At 37.2% G+C, this 18,791-nt stretch overlaps 1 protein-coding gene across 2 annotated transcripts in view; it reads left to right on the top strand.

Annotated features, from left to right (window-relative positions):
* Window positions 1-18,775, top strand: part of BBOF1 (basal body orientation factor 1) — an 83,657-nt gene extending 64,882 nt beyond the window's left edge. For both annotated transcript variants that reach the window (XM_074235738.1, XM_074235737.1), the window contains exons 10-11: window positions 17,169-17,243; window positions 17,415-18,775. In XM_074235738.1, the coding sequence (XP_074091839.1) occupies window positions 17,169-17,243; window positions 17,415-17,523 (184 nt within the window). In that variant the 3' untranslated portion in view covers window positions 17,524-18,775. The remainder of the gene's footprint in view (window positions 1-17,168; window positions 17,244-17,414) is intronic.
* The last annotated feature ends 16 nt before the right edge of the window (window positions 18,776-18,791 follow it).

Genomic DNA, 18,791 nt, shown 5'->3' with positions numbered 1-18,791 from the left:
CCACCAACAGTGTAACAGTGTCCCAGATTTTCCACAATCCTTACAACAATGATCATTATCCTTTCTGGTCATATTGGCCAATCTGAGAGGTGTGAGGTAATACCTCAGAGAAGCTTTAATTTGCATTTCTCTATTAATTAATGATTTAGAGCAATTTTTCACATGGCTATGGATTGCTTTGATCTCCTCATCTGTAAATTGCCTTTGCATATCCTTTGACCATTTGTCAATTGGGGAATGGCTTTTTTTTAAAATATGACTCAGTTCTCTGTATATTTTAGAAATGAGTCTTTTGTCAGAATCATTAGTTGTAAAGATTGTTTCCCAATTTACTAAATTTCTTTTTTTAAATTAATTTTTATTAAAGATATTATTTAAGTTTTACAATTTTCCCCCCAATCTTACTTTCCCTGCCCCGAAAGCAACCTGTTAGTCTTTACTTTGTTTCCATGTTGTACCTTGATCCAAATTGGGTGTGATGAGAGAGAAATCATATCCTTAGAGAAGAGACAAGAATTCTAAGAGGTAACAAGATCAGACAATAAGATATCTGTTTTTTTTTTTTCTAAATTAAAGGGAATAGTCCTTGAACTTTGTTCAAACTCCACAGCTCCTTATCTGGATACAGATGGTACTTTCTTTTGCAGACAGTCCAGAATTGCTACCGATTGTTGCACTGATGGAATGAGCAAGTCCTTCAAGGTTGATCATCACTCCCATGTTGCTGTTAGGGTATACAGTGTTTTTCTGGTTCTGCTCATTTCACTCAGCATCAGTTCATGCAAATCCCTCCAGGCTTCCCTGAAATCCCATCCCTCCTGGTTTCTAATAGAACAATAGTATTCCATGACATACATATACCACAGTTTGCTTAAGCCATTCCCCAATTGAAGGACATTTACTTGATTTCCAATTCTTTGCCACCACAAACAGGGCTGCTATAAATATTTTTGTACAAGTAATGTTTTTACCCTTTTTCTTCATCTCTTCAGGGTATAGACCCAGTAGTGGTATTGCTGGGTCGAAGGATATGCTCATTTTTGTTGCCCTTTGGGCCTAGTTCCAAATTTCTCTCCAGAAAGTTTGGATGAGTTCACAGCTCCACCAACAGTCAGATAGTGTCCCAAATTTCCCACATCCCTTCCAACAACAATCATTATCCTTTCTGGTCATATTGGCCAATCTGAGAGGTGTGAGGTAGTACCTCAGGGAAGCTTTAATTTGCATTTCTGTAATAATTAATGATTTAGAGCAATTTTTCATATGGCTATGGATTGCTTTGATCTCATCTGTAAATTGCCTTTGCATATCCTTTGAGCATTTGTCAATTGGGTAATGCCTTTTTGTTTTAAAAATATCACTCAGTTTTCTGTATATTTTAGAAATGAGTCCTTTCTCAGAATCATTAGTTGTAAAGATTGTTTCCCAATTTACTACATTTCTTTTGATCTTGGTTACATTGGTTTTATCTGTGCAAAAGCTTTTTAATTTAATGTAATCGAAATCATCTAATTGGTTTTGGTGATGTTCTCCAACTCTTCCTTAGTCATAAACTGCTCCCTTTTCCATAGATCTGACAGGTAAACTAGTCCTTGATCTTCTAATTTGCTTACAGTATTGTTTTTTATGTCTACAACCTGTATCCATTTGGATCTTATCTTGGTAAAGGGTGTGAGGTGTTGGTCTAATCTAAGTTTCTTCCATACTATAATTTCCAGTTATCCCAGCAGTTTTTATCCCAATAGCTGGACTCTTTGGGTTTATTGAACAACAGATTACTATAATCATTTCCTGCTTTTACACCTAGTCTATTCCACTGGTCTACCACTCTATTTCTTAGCCAGTACCAAACAGTTTTGATGACTGATGCTTTATAATATAATTTTAGATCAGGTAGGGCTAAAGCCACCTTCTTTTGCACTTTTTTTCATTAAGCTTCTGGCAATTCTTGACTTTTTATTTCTCCCTATGAATTTACTTATAATTTTTTTCTAACTCATTAAAGTAATTTTTTGAAATTTTGATTGGCAGGGCACTAAACAGATAGTTTAGTTTTGGTAGAAGTGTCATTTTTATTATATTAGCTCTACCTATCTATGAGTAGTTGATATTTGCCCAGTTATTTAAATCTGATTTAATTTGTGTGAGAAGTATTTTATAATTGTTTTCAAAAAGATTCTGAGTCTGTCTTGGCAAATAGATTCCCAAGTATTTTATATTGTCTGAAGTTACTTTGAATGGGATTTCTCTTTCTAGCTCTTTCTGCTCTATCTTGCTAGACATATATAGAAAAGTTGAGGATTTATGAGGGTTTATTTTATAACATGCAACTTTGCTAAAATTGCTAATTGTTTCCAGTAGTTTTTGGATGATTTCTTGGGATTCTCTAGGTAGACTATCATGTCATCTGCAAAGAGTGAGAGTTTTGTCTCTTCCTTCCCAATTCTAATTCCTTCAATTTCTTTTTCTTCTCTAATTGCTGATGCTAACATTTCTAATACAATATTGAATAGTAGTGTGATAATGGGCACCCTTGTTTCACCCCTGATCTTATTGGGAATGCCTCTAGCCTCTCCCCATTGAGTATAATGCTTGTTGATGGTTTCAGATAGATACTGCTAATTATTTTAAGGAACAGTCCATTTATTCCTACACTCTCTAGTGTTTTTAATAGGAATAGATGCTGTATTTTGTCAAAAGCTTTTTCAGCATCTATTGATATGATCATATGATTTCTGATAGATTTGTTGTTGATATAATTGAGTATAATAACAGTTTTCCTAATAGTGAACCAACCCTGCATTCCTGGAATAAAGCCTACTTGATCATAATGTATTATCCTAGTGATAACTTGTAATCGTTTTGCTAAGATTTTATTTAGGATTTTTGCATCTATATTCATGAGGGAAATAGGTCTATAATTTTCTTTCTCTGTTTTAACTCTTCTGGTTTAGGTAACAAACACCATACTGGTTTCATAGAAAGAGTTAGGCAGAGTTTCATCTTTCCCTATTTTTCCAAAGAGTTTATATAGAATTGCAACCAATTGTTACGTAAATGATTGTTAGAATTCATTTGTGAATCCATCAGGCCCTGCAGATTTTTTTTTAGGGAGTTCAGTGATGGCTTGTTGAATTTCTTTTTCTGAGATAGGGTTATTTAGGTCTTTAATCTCTTCTTCATTTAACCTGGGCAACTTATATTTTTGTAAATATTCATCCATTTCACTTAGATTATCAAATTTATTGGCATAGAGTTGGGCAAAATAATTTTGAATTATTACTTTAATTTCCTCCTCATTGGTGGTGAGTTCACCTTTTTCATTTATAATACTAGCAATTTGTTTTTTTTTCTTTCTTTTTTTAAATCAAATTGACCAGAGGTTTAGCAATCTTATTGTTTTTTTCATAATACCAACTTTTGGTTTTATTTATTAATTCAATAGTTTTTTGTTTTGAATTTTATTTTCTCCTTTAATTTTTAGAATTTATAATTTGGTATTTAATTGGGGATTTTTGATTTGTTCTTTCTCTAATTTTTTTAGTTGCATGTTTAGTTCATCAATTTCCTCTTTCTCCAACTTATTCATGTTAGCATTTAGAGATATAATATATCCCCTGAGAGTTGCTTTGAATGAATCCCATAGGTTTTGGTATGTTGTTTCATTATTATCATTACCTAGGATACAATGGTTAATTCTTTCTATAATTTGTTTTTTGGTCCACTCATTTTTTAAGATGAGGTTATTCAGTTTCCAATTTGCTCTGGTTCTGTATCTCCTTGGCCCAGTATTGCATATGACTTTTATTGCATTGTGATCTGAGAAAGATGTATTCATTATTTCTGCCTTTCTGCAGTTGATCATTAAGTTTTTATGTCCTAGTTCATGGTCAATTTTTGTATAAGTTCCATGGACTGCAGAGAAAAGGTATGTTCCTTTCTATCCCCATTCAGTTTCCTCCATAAGTCTACCATATCTAATTTTTCTAACAATCTATTTACCTCCCTAATTTCTTTCCTGTTTGTTTTATGATTTGATTTATCTAGATCTGATAGCACCCTTTTTTTTTCTGTTTAGCTCTGGTCTTTTCATCAGAAATTTTTCAAATTCTTCCATTTTGTTAAATTTCCATCTTCTTCCCTGGAAGAGAAGGCTTAGCTTTGTGGGATAGTGGATTCTTGGCTGCATTCCAAGCTCCCTTGCTCTTTGAAATATCTCGTTCCAGGCCCTTCGATCCCTTAATGTTGATGCAGCCAGGTCCTGCGTGATCCTTACTGTGGCTCCTTGATATTTGAGTTGTTTCTTTCTGGCTGCTTGCAGGATTTTGATAGTTCTGGAGTTTGGCCACAACATTCCTTGGTGTTTTCATTTTAGGGTTTTTTTCTGGTGGAAATTGATGTACTCTTTCAATAACTACTTTGCCCTCCATGATATCAGAGCAGTTTTCCATCACTAGATCCTGTAATATTAAGTCCAGGCTTTTTTTCTCTTTAATGTTTTCAGGAAGTCCTATAATTTTCAGGTTGCCCCTCCTTGATCTATTCTCGAGGTCAGTGGTTTTGCTGATGAGGTATTTCTATTTTTTTTTCTATTTTTTAAATTTTGTTTAACTGACTCTTGCTGTCTCATGGAGTCATAGTTTCTGCAGATTCCATTCTTTTTTGGGGGGAGGAGTTTTCTTCATTAACCTTTTGCAACTCCTTTTCCAATTGGTCAATTCTACTTTTGAAAGAGCTTTCCATTTGAACAACTGAGGTTTTGAGAGAATTATTTTCCTTTTGCATTTGCCCAATTGAGGATCTGAGAGAATTATTCTCATTTTATATTTGTCCAATTGAGGATCTGAGAGATTTATTCTCCTTTTGTATTTGTCCAATTGTACTTTCTAAGATTTTGTTTTCTTGTTGCAAGGTATTGTCTCTCCCCAATTTTTAAGCTCCTTCCTTATTTCTTCAAGGAAGTCTTTCTGTGCTGAAGACCAGATCATATTCTCCTCAGAGGTTCCAGGTTTCTCTGAGTTGGGGTCTTTCCCTTCCAAGAATTTTTCTATGGATCCACCTTTCTGCTGACTCTTCTTCATTTTGCTAAGACCTGAATTGGGGAGGGGCTGGTTCACAGGGGCTTGGGATCTCTAAAGGCTTTACTCACTGAGTGCAATTTCTTTGGCTGGCTAGTAGGAGGTGCTGGTTGCTTTCTCTGGAGTGTCTGTGACTTTGGTTGAGGCCTTCTCACGTTGCTTGAAGGGAGGAGTTGGAGCTATTAAATTCTTTTGCCTTCAATTAATGGTAGGCTTTACTCTAGCCTGAGGTCATTCCTCAGCTGGGCTGGTTCTGCTGCTCACACACCTGGGCCTGAGGCAGAAGTAGTTTACATTTGTTTGTTTGGGAGGAGGTGTGAGTTGTAATGGGACTGTGTTTCTCAGACCAGAGGAGCCCAGGGATGGTGTCTGAAGCTCTCCTGCTCCGGAACTCTCCCCCCAGCCCTGTCCGCAAGCTCCGGGGGGACAGCTCCAACACCAGCGCCTCTGTTCCCTTGTTGACTCAAGCCCCTGCTGTCTAGCATCACCGCTGATCCAGCAGGTCCGGCTTTTGGGCCCTCAGACTCCTGGTTGATCCTCCCTCTGAGCCCAGACTCACCCGCCCGAATTCAGTCAAAGCTGATGCGGGAGACAAATCCTGAAGTAGATATTCTTTCTCCTGGCTTTTCTTTCTGGGTTTTGTGGGTCAGATTTCTTTTAAGAGGTTTGTTTCATGTGATAGATAGGAAAGAGATCAGGCGACTTTAGAACTGTGCCTGTCTTCTCTCCACCATCTTGGCTGGAAGTCTACTACAATTTTTTTGATCTTGGTTACAGTGGTTTTATCTGTGCAAATGCTTTTTACTTTAATGTAATTGAAATCATCTAGTTCATTTTTGGTGATGTTCTCCAACTCTTCCTTAGTCATAAACTGCTCCCCTTTCCATAGATCTGACAGGGTAAACTAGTCCTTGATCTTCTAATTTGCTTATAGTATTGTTTTTTATGTCTAAGTCCTGCAGCCATTTAGATCTTATCTTGGTAAAGGGTGTGAGGTGTTGGTCTAATCTAAGTTTCTTCCATACTAACTTCCAATTTTCCCAGCAGTTTTTATCAAAGAGAGAGTTTTTATCCCAATAGCTGGACTCTCTGGGTTTATCAAACAGCAGATTACTTATAATCGTCTTCTGCTTTTGCACCTAGTCTACTCCACTGGTCCACCACTCTTATTTCTTAGCCAATACCAAACAGTTTTGATGACTGATGCTTTATAATATAATTTTAGATCAGGGAGGGCTAAGCCCCCTTCTTTTGCACTTATTTTCATTAAATTTCTGGAAACTCTTGACATTTTATTTCTCCATATGAATTTACTTACAACTTTTTCTAACTCATTAAAGTAATTTTTTGGAATTTTGATTGGTAGGGCACTAAACAGGTAGTTTAGTTTTGGTAGAAGTGACATTTTTATTATATTAGCTCTACCTATCCATGAGTAGTTGATATTTGCCCAGTTATTTAAATCTGATTTGATTTATGTGAGAAGTGTTTTATAATTGTTTTCAAAAGGATTCTGAGTCTGTCTTGGCAAATAGACTCCCAGGTATTTTATATTGTCTGAGGTTACTTTGAATGGAATTTCTCTTTCTAGCTCTTCCTGCTGTATCTTGCTAGACATATGTAGAAAAGTTGAGGATTTATGAGGGTTTAGAAAATAAAATATTTTTTAAAAATCTATACTAGTCAACTACAGAAACAAAAGTTCCAAAATATTCATTATAACATTCTGTAGTACAAAGACCTGAAAACAAAAGTTGTATGCTCATCAGTTGATGAATGGTAGAGGTAAAACTGTGATACATGGATGCAATGGAATAATTCTGTGCAGCAAGAAATACTAAATACGGTGGCAGCAAGGTGGTGCAGTAGATGGAGCACTGGCCCCGGAGTCAGGAGTACCTGAGTTCAAATGTGAGCTCAGATACCTAATAATTATCTAGTTGTGTGACCTTGGGCAAGTCACTTAACCCCATTGCCTTGCAAAAACCTAAAAAAAAAAGCAAGAAATGCTAAATACAAAGGAACTCAAGAGTAACATCAGAAGAAAATTTTTTGAAAAGGAAGCAAATAAGCAATAACCATAATGATATTAATACAAAGAGGAACCATAAAACAAGTAATTGAAAAACCAAAATATTCTTAGAGAATAGATAATGAAAGTCAAACCTGTCCTTTGGAGAGAGGCAGAAAGTAACAAAAGGAAAATGTCCACATTGTCAGGATGCTCATTTTAGTAGGTGTTGCTGTTGAATTTATTCTTGGTTAAAAGGGAAAGTTCAACTTAGATTATTTCTATTATTTGTATTATTAGTTGTTATCATTATTATTATTAGTTGTTATCATTATTATTATTAGTTGTTATCATCATCATCATTATTATTATTATTATTATTATTAGTAGTAGTAATAGGATTATTTCCAGGTTTGACTGTGACCAAAGGTATCAAAGAAACTTTAATTTTATGTTTACAGACAACATGTATTCTTCATTTTCTTGACTTTTTAAGAGGCAGATTGCCAATCATTTTTGTGGATATTATTATCATTGAAGATGATAGGAAGATGAAACTTTATGAATTCATTATCATATTGTCATCTGGAAGACTTCATTGATAGGAGTTGGTTGCTCTTCCATATGGATTCTCTCTGTAGGATGTCTTTTCATGATAGTGGCTGGCACTTTTAACAGCCATGCCTTTTTGTATTTATATACCTTATCTATTAAATGAGGAAAACCCCCATGACTTAGAAGAGATGTTTTATCGTAGTTTGGATTTATAAAACAGAAGATGAATAATAATGAAAAGTACTTCATATTTATACACCTCTCATTTTATGAAAACAATTATACTTTGAATGATAGAGAAAATTCTTCTACATATGAAAGTCATGTTAGATAGGTCAGTTTGCTCTAAAAAGTAGTGCATTTTTTGGCTACTGCAGCCAAATGCACTTTGGCCATTACTAAATTGCAGAGGGGTTGGTTAAATGGTCATCAAGTGAAAAACACAGGTGCTTGAATGCAATGCTTCTGATTTTTATGAAAATTTACATAGACTTTTACTTCAGATACTTGCCTCTTGTTAGTTGCGTGACCTTGGGCAAGTCAGTTATCCTTGATTACCTCACATCCAGGGCCATCTCCAGCCGTCCTGATTCATATCTGGCCATTGGACCCAGAAGAATCTAGAGGAGAAAGTGAGATTGGTGACTTAGCACAGCACTCCTCACTCAAATCCAGTTCATATACTTGTCAAGGCATCATTTTTCTGATGTCGTGGTCTTCTTTGAGAAAAAAGGACATATATCATCATAATATCTTTACCCAATAAAGATAATGATTACTAGCATTTATATATATATAGCACTTTCTATGTGCCAGGGTACTATGCTGAGTTACAAATGTTATCTCATTTGACCCTCAAAACAACCCTGGGAGATAGGAGTTCTAAATTGTCTTTGCCACACTTAGGTTTTATGTATGCATATCAAATTCATATCTTTCCATCTTCTTCACAAGATTAGTATGAGGTACTTGCCCCTTTTTTCCCACCTCAGTTGATTTACCTACAGAAGTCTCAGAAAATAATCACTTGCAAATGAGGTATTAAACTGACTTTAGAAATGATTCTATTCCCTGGTTCCATTATGAGGTGCAGATTTCTGGGAGAGGTCCCATGACTGTGCCCTTGGAGAGAATCACATTGATTTTAAGTTATTTAACCAATAGAGAAAGCTCTCATCCTAGAGGACTTGGACAAACATGGATATAGAAAGATAGTTACCCAAAGGAAGAACTAACTTCAAGGGCATAATATCCTGGGAACCAGGAATAGACTAGAGAGGAATAGATTTTGAGACCCAGCTGAGCAACTTGCCCATACTTAAGAAGCTTTGAAAGGGGGAAAAAAAGACTTATAGTCTCTAATATTAGGAGTTCTAAACTGTCTTTGCCCCACTTATATTTTATACTTGTACCTCACTAAATTTACTATAGATTTGTGCTTATTCTTCCTATGTGTACTGTGTATGTGTGTGAAAATGGTTTATGCTAGAAATATTTGTATAGCAATTATTTTCCTTATGTGGTCTAAGGAAATTTTCCTTATGTGGTCTTTGCAAAGGGTTAATTATGGCTGTTGGTACTACTTTTAATGAGAGGTCCCTCTGTGGAAACTCTTGGATTTTAGTGTACAAAATATTAGAACCTGAAGTAGCCTCAACTCTCTCTGGGAACCTTGTGTTTGAGTGCCAAGACAAGTTAAGGAATTAACACAGAGAAGGAACTTCACAAGTAAGAGGCAAGCCCCAACAGCTGAGAATGAAAGGAAGATGGCGCAAGTTTTGAGACATTTAGAATGTCAATAGAGTATGTCAATAGAGCATTCCTTTTTTTTTTTTTACTCTTTAGTTGAGATATTGCATTTCATTTTCTGTTTTTAAATTTTCTTTTATTTTTTTAATTCTCATTTTGTACAAATTTTTTTTTACATTAATAAAATACTCTTATTTAAGAGTAAACAAAATACCCCTCCCCCCCATGAATATAGACTTGCTTGGGCAATCAAGTAAAGGGGAGAGGAAAAAAAATCTAAATAAAAAAATAATAGTAATAATTGTAGGTATGGCCAGGTGGCGCAATGGACGAAGCACCAGCCCTGGAGCCACGAGCACCTGAGCCCACATCCAGCCCCATAGACCCAACAATCACCCAGCCGTGTGACATGCAAGCCACCTGATCCCCACTGCCCTACAAAAACCTAAAAGAAGAAAAAAAAAGACCCAAAATAAAATAAAATAGTAATAATAATAGGGGTGGCTGGGTGGCAGACAGAGCATTGGCCCTTGAGCCAGGAGCACCTGGGTCCAAATCTGGCCTCAGACACCCAAAGATCACCCTGCTATGTGGCCCCAGGCAGGCCACCCAGCCCCAATTGCCCTGCACCCTCCCCCAAATAATAATAATTATAAAAAATGTGCTTCAGTCTTTGTTCCAACACCAACAACTCTGTCATGGGTGGATCACATTCTTCATGGTAAGTCCATCGCAAAAGTTAACTTCCATATTTTTCCAACATTGCCATTGCTGATCGCAACTCCCTCCTTTCTTATTTCTCCACTACCATGTACTATATTTTTCTCTCTCCTTTCACTCTGACTCTGCTGTAGGGTCTCTGAGTGGTGCAGCAGACAGATCCCTGGTCCTGGGGCCAAGAGGCCCCAAGCCCCCATACCACCCTTTAGGCCCAGAATCCACCTGGCCCTATGGTCCCAGACAGGTGATCCAATCCCAGCCCCTTGCAAGAAGCAAAAAAGAAAATGTGTTACATCCATCCACTCTCCCCCCATGGTCCATCCTCTCCTCCTTTATTCACATCCCCACTCCTTCCCCCTGCTCCCCCCTCCTTCTTACTCCAGATGTCTATACCCCATTGAGTATATATGTTGTTTCCTCTCCTAGCCACCTCTGATGAGAGCAAAGGTTCCCTCATTCCCCCTTGCCTCCCCCCTTCCATATCATTGCAATAGCTCATTGCAATAAAAAAATCTTCTTATATGGAATATCTTGGACTATTCCCCCTCTCCTTTTTCTTTCTCCCATTACATTTCCCTTTTTTTCTATTAACTCCATTTTTACACCATATTTTATCTTCGAATTCAGCTTTCTCCTGTGCTTCATCTATAAAAGCTCCCTCTACCTGCTCTATTAACTGAGAAGGTTCATATGAGTATTATCAGTGTCATTTTTCTATGCAGGAATACATGCAGTTCATCCTCATTAAGTCCCTCATATTTCCTCCCTCTCCTCCAATTTCCATGCTTCCCCTGAGTCCTGTATCTGAAGATCAAACCTTCTCTTCAGCTCTGGCCATTCCAAAAGGAACATTTGAAATTCCCCTGGTTCATTGAAAGTCTTATCTTCTTCCCTGGAAGAGGACATTCAGCCTTGCTGGGTAGTTCATTCTTGGCTGCATTCTAAGTTATTTTGCATTCCAGTATATTATATTCCAAGCCCTACGAGCTTCCAGTGTAGTTGCTGCTAAGTCCTTGTGTGATCCTGACTGCAGCTCCACGATATTTGAACTGTGTCCTTCTGGCTACTTGTAATATTTTCTCTTTGACTTGGGAGTTCTGGAACTTGGCTATAATATTCCTGGGGGTTGGTTTTTTGGGATCTCTTTCTCGGGGGGATAGATGGATTCTCTCCATCTATTTTGCCCTCTGCTTCTAAAATATCAGGGCAATTTTCCTGTAGTAATTCTTTGAAAATGATGTCAAGGCTCTTTTCCTGATCATGACTTTCAGGTATCCCAATAATTTTTAAATTATCTTTCCTAAGTTTGTTTTCCATACCAGTTGTTTTTTTAATGAGATATTTCACATTTTCTTCTAATTTTCATTTTTTTGATTTTGAAGTATTGATCCCTGATTTCTGTTAAATTCATCAATCTCCCTGAATTCTATTCTTTGTCTGAAGGATTTGTTCTCCTCAGAGAGTTTTCTTACCTCTTTTTCCATCTGACCAGTTTTGCTTTTTAAGTCATTCTTCTCCTCAATAACTTTTTGAACTGTTTCATCTATTTGACCTAAGCTGGTTTTTAGTGTGCTATTTTCTTCAGCATTTTTTTGGATTTCCTTGACTAAGCTGCTGACTTCATTTTCATGTTTTTCCTGCATCTCTCCTTTCTTTTCCCAGTTTTTCTTCCAACTCCCTCATTTGATTTTCAGTCTTTTTTGAGCTCTGTCATAGCCTGAGCCTAATTTCTGTTTTTCTTAGAGTCTTTAGATGCAGGAGCTTGTGCTTCCTCATCTTCAGACTGAGTAGTTTGATCCTTCTTGGGCTCATATGCAAAATATTTCTCAATGGTGTTCCTCTTGTTTCTCTGCTTGCTCATTTTCCCAGCCTGGGCCTGGTTTTGGGGTGCTTCCTGAGCTTTTGGGGCACTCCCACAAGGGTCTCAGTGTGTGAGGCTCTGTCCTCCCTTCTGGTCTGTGAATGACCATAGGCTCCCCGCTCTGCCACAGGCCGAGGTGGGGAGGCCCTGCTGTTCTATGGGGGGGGCCTAGACTGCGATCAGGATCTGAATGTGAGTCCTGTTCCAGGGGCAGAGGACAGAGCTCTGCAGTCTCTCTTCACTCCCCTCCCTCAGCTCAATGGGCTCATGCCCTGGGGGCTCCTGCTTACCGGCTCCACCTGCTTCTGTTTCTGTCTGGGCTGCTGAAAGACCAAGCTGCTCGCTGTGTGCCCTGAGGGCTGGGCTCCACGTGCTCGCTCTGGCAGAGGTCCCCCACTGTTCCCCCACTTTGTGCCCGATGCTCCCCGAGGTGCAGCTCAGGAGACTCCCCCGCTGCTGTGAGCCACTGACGTTCTTTCGCTCTGGCAGGCCTCCCCTCCGACCCCGGGGAGCAGAGCCTTTCTGCTCTTTTCCAGGTTACCTTGAGTAGGAGAACTGCTGCACTGGGTCCCTTTGTGGGTTCTGTCCTTCGAAAGTTTAGTTAGAATCCTTAGTTTCAAGTTTTATTAGAGAGCACCTAAGACTCGATCCCTTCTTGTCGCCATCTTGGCTCCCAAGTATTCCTTTCAATAGGAATAAAAGGATCACCTTGCTACAGTGAGGCCTGAATTCCAGGAACACCTATATGAATCTACATGAGTTCAGTTCAAGATTTATGAAGTACCTAGTCTGTCCAGAACACTGAGCTAGGTATCAGAGATTCAAAGGTAGACAGGAGAGTTAGTTACTTCCCTCAAGGAGCTTGCGTCCTACTTGAGGGATGCAGTCTGTTATCCATCTGATAGTTGAGGAAGCAGGGAACTAATCACTCCGTCTTGACATCTCTTACCCTCTCTCATCAACGTCTCCCATATCTGGGGACCACTTCTCTTACCCAGCTTCCTTTCGGATATAAATTTTTACCCAGTAGTCTTCTTGATTCTGATCCCTGGGTAAATAATTTTCCTTTCAAATTTGTGGAAAAACATGAAAAGAGTTGATGCTTGAAGCCAGTACTTCAACCAAAAAAAAGGCTTGCTTACAAATCTCCCACCAACACATACTGCCAGGCTCATTTCGTGCCTCATTCAAGCCTAGACCAGAATTATGAATTTTTTTTCTGCTTTTAGAAAGTGACAGATAAATATGATCTCTTTTGTTTAGCTTGGACACACAGCTGGGAAGGTCATCGTAATTATAATTTATTTCTCTCTGGTAAATATATATATATATATACATATATATATATATATATATATACACATATTTATATGTATATAAAATGTACGTGTGTGTGTGTGTGTGTGTGTGTGTGTGTGTGTGTGTGTGTGTGTGTATATATATATATATATATCCATTTTACCACTTTTAACCTCACCTGCTATATTTAGTAATTATCAGAAAGATGAGTAATGGAATTATTGACTACAAATTTTTTTTCTTAGAATTCTTTTTGAGAAAAACAAAACAAAGACTGGTGAAACCAAAAGCAAAACAAACTCTAAGAAATAAGGTTTGGGGGCAGGCGACTTGGGGGTGTAGTGGATAAAAGCACAGGCCTAGGCCTTGGAGTCAGGAGTACCTGGGTTCAAATCCAGTCTCAGACACTTAATTACCTAGCTGTGTGGCCTTGGGCAAGCCACTTAACCCCATTTGCCTTGCAAAAACCTAAAAAACAAACAAACAAAACAAAAGAAATAAGGTTTGGGAAAAGCTCATTTTTCTTTTTAGAGAAAAAAAATTAAAGTGGGAGAGTAGCAGAGGATGGGAAAGTGCATATTCATTAGTTCTGTTCTCAGCAGCTTGAATGGTCCAATTGTACTTTTTTTTGGGGGGGTTATGCATGTTTAACAATCATGTTAAACATATTTCCATAAGAGTGATGCTGTGAAAGAAGAATCAGAAGAAAAATGAAAAACTATGAGTAAGAAAAGACATCAAAAATGTGTAAAGTGAAAATATTTTGATCTGCATTCAGGCTCAATAGTTCTTTCTCTGGATGTGGTTGACATTTTCCATCACAAGGCTTTTTAGAATTGTCTTTGATCACTGTATTAGTGAGAAGAGCTAATAATAATAATAATATTTTGCCTGTCATTTTCCAAGAAGATCATTATATCAGGGAGATGATGTCATGACAAGCACATGAATTGGATATGAGTGAGGGAGGCTGGGCTAAGTCACCAGGTTTACTTTCTCCTTCAGAGTCATCTGGGCCTAGTTGGCCAGATATGAATCAGGACAGCTAGAGATGGCCCTGGATGTGAGGCAGTCAGGGCTAAGTGATTTTCCTGAGGTCTCAAAGCTATTAAGTGTTTGAGGTCACATTTGAACTCGGGTCCTCTTAACTTAAAAGTAACTGTGCCATCTAGCTGCCTCTGAGAAGAGGTAATTCTGTCATAGTTGATCACACAGTGTTCTCCTGGTTCTGTTTACTTCACTCAGCATCAGTTCATGGAAGTCTTTCCAAGTTTTTATGAAATACACCTGCTCATTAGTGTTCTATTACATTCATAATTCACAATTTGTTCAACCATTAATTAATGGGCATCCCCTCAATTCTCAATTTCCAACTTTTTTGCCATCAAAAAAAGAACTACATGGGGCGACTAGATGGCACAGTGGATAGAGCACCGGCTCTGGAGTCGGGAGTACCAGAGTTCAAGTCTGGTCTCAGAAACTTAATAATTACCTAGCTGTGTGGCCTTGGGCAAGCCACTTAACCCCCATTGCCTAGCAAAAACCTAAAAAAAACCCCTACAAATATTTTTGTACTTATGGGTCTTTTCCCTTTTAAAAGTCTCTTGATATACAGACCTAGTAGTGATGTTGCTGGATCTAAGGGCATACAAAATTTTATTGCCCTTTAGAACAGTTCCAAATTGTTCTCTAGAATGATTGACTCTGATTATTCTGTTTCTGTTTTGTGTAACTTCTGCTTATCTTTGTCTTAGTTCCAGTGCCAGCTTGTGTTCCCATCAGTGCCACTTATGCTCCAGTGTTTGGGACTTGGTGTACCTCTGCTTTCTCCAGGGATTTCCAGCATGCTCATACTCATCTCCCATGCTTGATTCAGCTTCTGACTTCTTTCATATAATTTTCTTTTATACCCTTCTTGTTTTAACCAAATTGTCTTACTAGCTATTTTTTGAACCATTTGGTTGCCTGTGTTCCCTTGTGTAACATCATCCTAATTGCATATTTTTTTTTGTCTTCACAGTGAGTTCTAGTTCATCCATCCCTCTCATCTCCCAGGTTCTGGTTTCACTTTTCCTCCTTTCCCAAGTTCATTTGTATAGTTAAACAGTTCACTTGAATTCCTTGCTGGCCCCTTTTTCTACCTACAATCCTACTTTTGCTGAACATTGTTAGAAGAAATTTCAGGACCTCTCTCTAATCTTTAGTTTCTCCCATCTATAGCTTCTTCTGCTTAAAAATTCATCTGCCTCCCTATTATCTTTTAAAAAATCCAAACCTTAGTAGATTCTTCATATTTTTCAAGATCTTGTCCTTAAGATCTCCCATTTATAGGCAGTCTTTTAGAAAGTTACCTGTCCTTGTCGCTTTAACACATTTCTCTGCCACAAATAATAACAAAATCCAAATATTGAAATTTATATATGTATAGTCAAGCAAAATAAAATTCCACATTGTCCATGTCAGAAAATAGTATGTATGCTCATTCTGTCCATCACTTCCTTATCATCAATTCCTTGGAATTAATGATTTTTTTATTGAGTTGATAAGCATTTTTGAGCCTTTCAAAATTCATTTTTCATGTTGATGTAAAAATTGTTCTCCAGGTTCTATTCAATCCTGCATCATCCAAGTCTTCCCAGGTTTCTCTGAAAACATTTTTTTAAAATAATTTCTTATGGCACAATAGTATTTCATATTTGTGTACACTATTGTTATTCAGCCATTTCCCAACTGATGGACACCTTCCCCCCCCTTAATTTGATGGTATTTTCCCAGTCTTTATTCTCTGTGCTGCATTTGTCACTGGAACATCTTCTCCTCTTGATAGTTTATTCTCTGTATTTGTGACATTTTTCCTTTGCCTGACTCCTCCTTATATTCTTTGTTGGATCACCTTTCCATATCCACTTTCAAACTTAAAGGCACAGTCTTTGACTCTTATCTCTCTCTAAACTTTTTTGAGGACCTCATCAACTCTCCTGGGTTTAATTAGCTTGCAATTACATAGATGACCACCAGTCTTTTTTCACAAATAGTCTATTAGACATTTCAGTGTCCCACAGATATTTATTTCAAATTCAACATGTCCAAAAAAAACTCATCCTTTTTCCCCCCAATCCACATTTCTTCTGACTTTCTTTCCAGTGACCCAGATTGGGAACATCAGTCTTCCTTGACTTTTTATTCTTACCTGTATTGCCACATCTTGTTGATTCTTCTACAATGTCTTTTACATCTGACCCCTGCTCTTCTTTCATCTGTTCATTATCCTAGTTCAAGTTTTATTATCTCTCATCTGAACTCTTCTATTGGTCTCCTTGCCTTCAGTCTTTCATTTCATCTTTTTTTTATTTTATTTTTTAGGTAATGGGTTAAGTGACTTGCCCAAGGACACACAGCTAAGCAATTATTTAAGTGTTTGAGGTCAGATTTGAACTCAGGTACTCCTGACTCCAGGACCGGTGCTCTATCCATTGTGCCACCTAACCACCCCTTTCATTTCATCTTTTGACCAAATAGTTACTAAAGGAATTTTATTGAAGGACAAGTTGAACCATGTCACTTCATTTGCACAATAAACTCCAGTTTTTCCAATAAATTCCAGTTTTAAAGTCCTTTATAACCTGCCTGCATTCCAGTTGAGCAGTCTTATTTACATCTTACTCTCCTTCATGCATTCTACATTCTAATCAAACTAGAATTTTTGTTGCTCGTCATATATAAAACATTCTTTCAACACCAGCTCCAGTGAAATTACAGGTATTTCTGGTTAAAAAAAAAAATCAAAGCTCTCAGTGCAACAAGTTTGTGCTTCATCTAAGCAGTTTGAGAACATAACTGAAATACAGCACATGGAAAAAAGACAATGAATGCCATCTGTTTTTTCCCCTTGTAGGAAACGTAGAATATCCTCTGTCCCTCCGGTTCCAAACTATGTTACTCTTACTACTAGAAACGAAGACACTTTGGGGTAAGATCTTCCATATCAGTTAGCAAGTATTTGCTCAACTTGGGGGCTGGATCGGATGAAGAAAATAATAGTGATATACTCAACTGTGTTCATATTTGAACTAAATTCCATGTGTTTATATTTGAACTAAATTCTATTATGATTGCTGACTTGAGTTTAACTTTATTTCAGGGATGATGTCCAGGATCAGACCTTCATCACGCAACAAGTTCCAATCACAGAATCTAGTGGCCTTGTCCTTCCTTCTATTCAAAAAGGACCAGATCATAGTGTATCATAAGGTGTTTGTAATCTGATCAATTTCATATACTTTTAACCTTTCGGGGGGTGGGGATTCATTAATACACATTTCTCCTTTTTTATGGACAGGGAACTCTTAGGGGTCTGCTGACAAATATTAGGGGAGCAGGGAAACTTTTTTTAAAGTATGACCACATTATAAAAAACATTGTATTTAACATAAGATTAATTATGCCTCCCTTAGTGTGACATGTAGTTTTGGCTTGGTTGTTTATTTTAAAAGACATGAATGCACATTCTTAAGTGCTAATAAATATAAACTATAGTTGGTTTAAATAGATACAGGAACTCTTGAGATTTCATTATTTAATTCCACATAAAATTTATATGGTATGACCTTTTATTACTCAGGCTATGAGCTGTTGAAATGAAACATATAAACACATATATGCATAGATATACATTCACACCCATTATGATTCTTACACACAGCTAGATTGATATATATTGTGAATCAAACCATTCAATTTTATGAGAATAAAAATGGGCCAATTAAAAGTTAGCACTTGAGAAGACATATGTGATGTTTTTTTAAAAATTAAGACTAGATGATTTAAAGGGATATAATTTGGTCTAACATTCTATTTGGTAACGTCTGCAATAAGCCCACTACATACATGCAAATTGGCATTTTAAAATATCTATCTTTAATTTACTATATACCCCAATGAAATTTGGTCAAGACAATTTAATGGAGAAACAAATTTCTTAACTTTAAAATGGGAGGATTAGATTAAATCATCTTTGATTTGCTTTAAGTGTTCCAACCCCTATCAGAAAGTCTCCTGTGAGATGAATTACTACATACTGCTTGTTATATAAACTTGTTCACTGGCTGATGATATACCAAATTAAAATATATTTTAATCAACAAAAAAAAGATTATCTAAAGTCAACATCTTCGCCTTTTAGTTCCATTTTGACTAATATAACTTGTCTAAAGTCAAGAAAGGAAAGCTAGGTATAAGGTCACTTGAAACAGGTTTGCTGGTCATACGTTGTTTTGATAGTATCTTCGTGTCATGAAAACAATTGAAATTTCTCTTATGTGGGGCAGCTAGGTAGCACAGTGGCAGGCGGCTAGGTGGCGCAGTGGATAGAGCACTGGCCCTGGAGTTATGAGTACCTGAGTTGAGTTCAAATCCAGTCTCAGACACTTAATAATTACCTAGCTGTGTGGTTTTGGGCAAGCCACTTAACCCCATTTGCCTTGCAAAAAACTTTGACAAAAAGAAATTTCACATCAAA

This window comes from Macrotis lagotis, chromosome 4 (genome assembly GCF_037893015.1).
Source record: "Macrotis lagotis isolate mMagLag1 chromosome 4, bilby.v1.9.chrom.fasta, whole genome shotgun sequence".
In the NCBI taxonomy this organism is placed as follows: Eukaryota; Metazoa; Chordata; class Mammalia; order Peramelemorphia; family Peramelidae; genus Macrotis; species Macrotis lagotis.
This window is presented reverse-complemented; position numbering and strand designations above follow the sequence as displayed.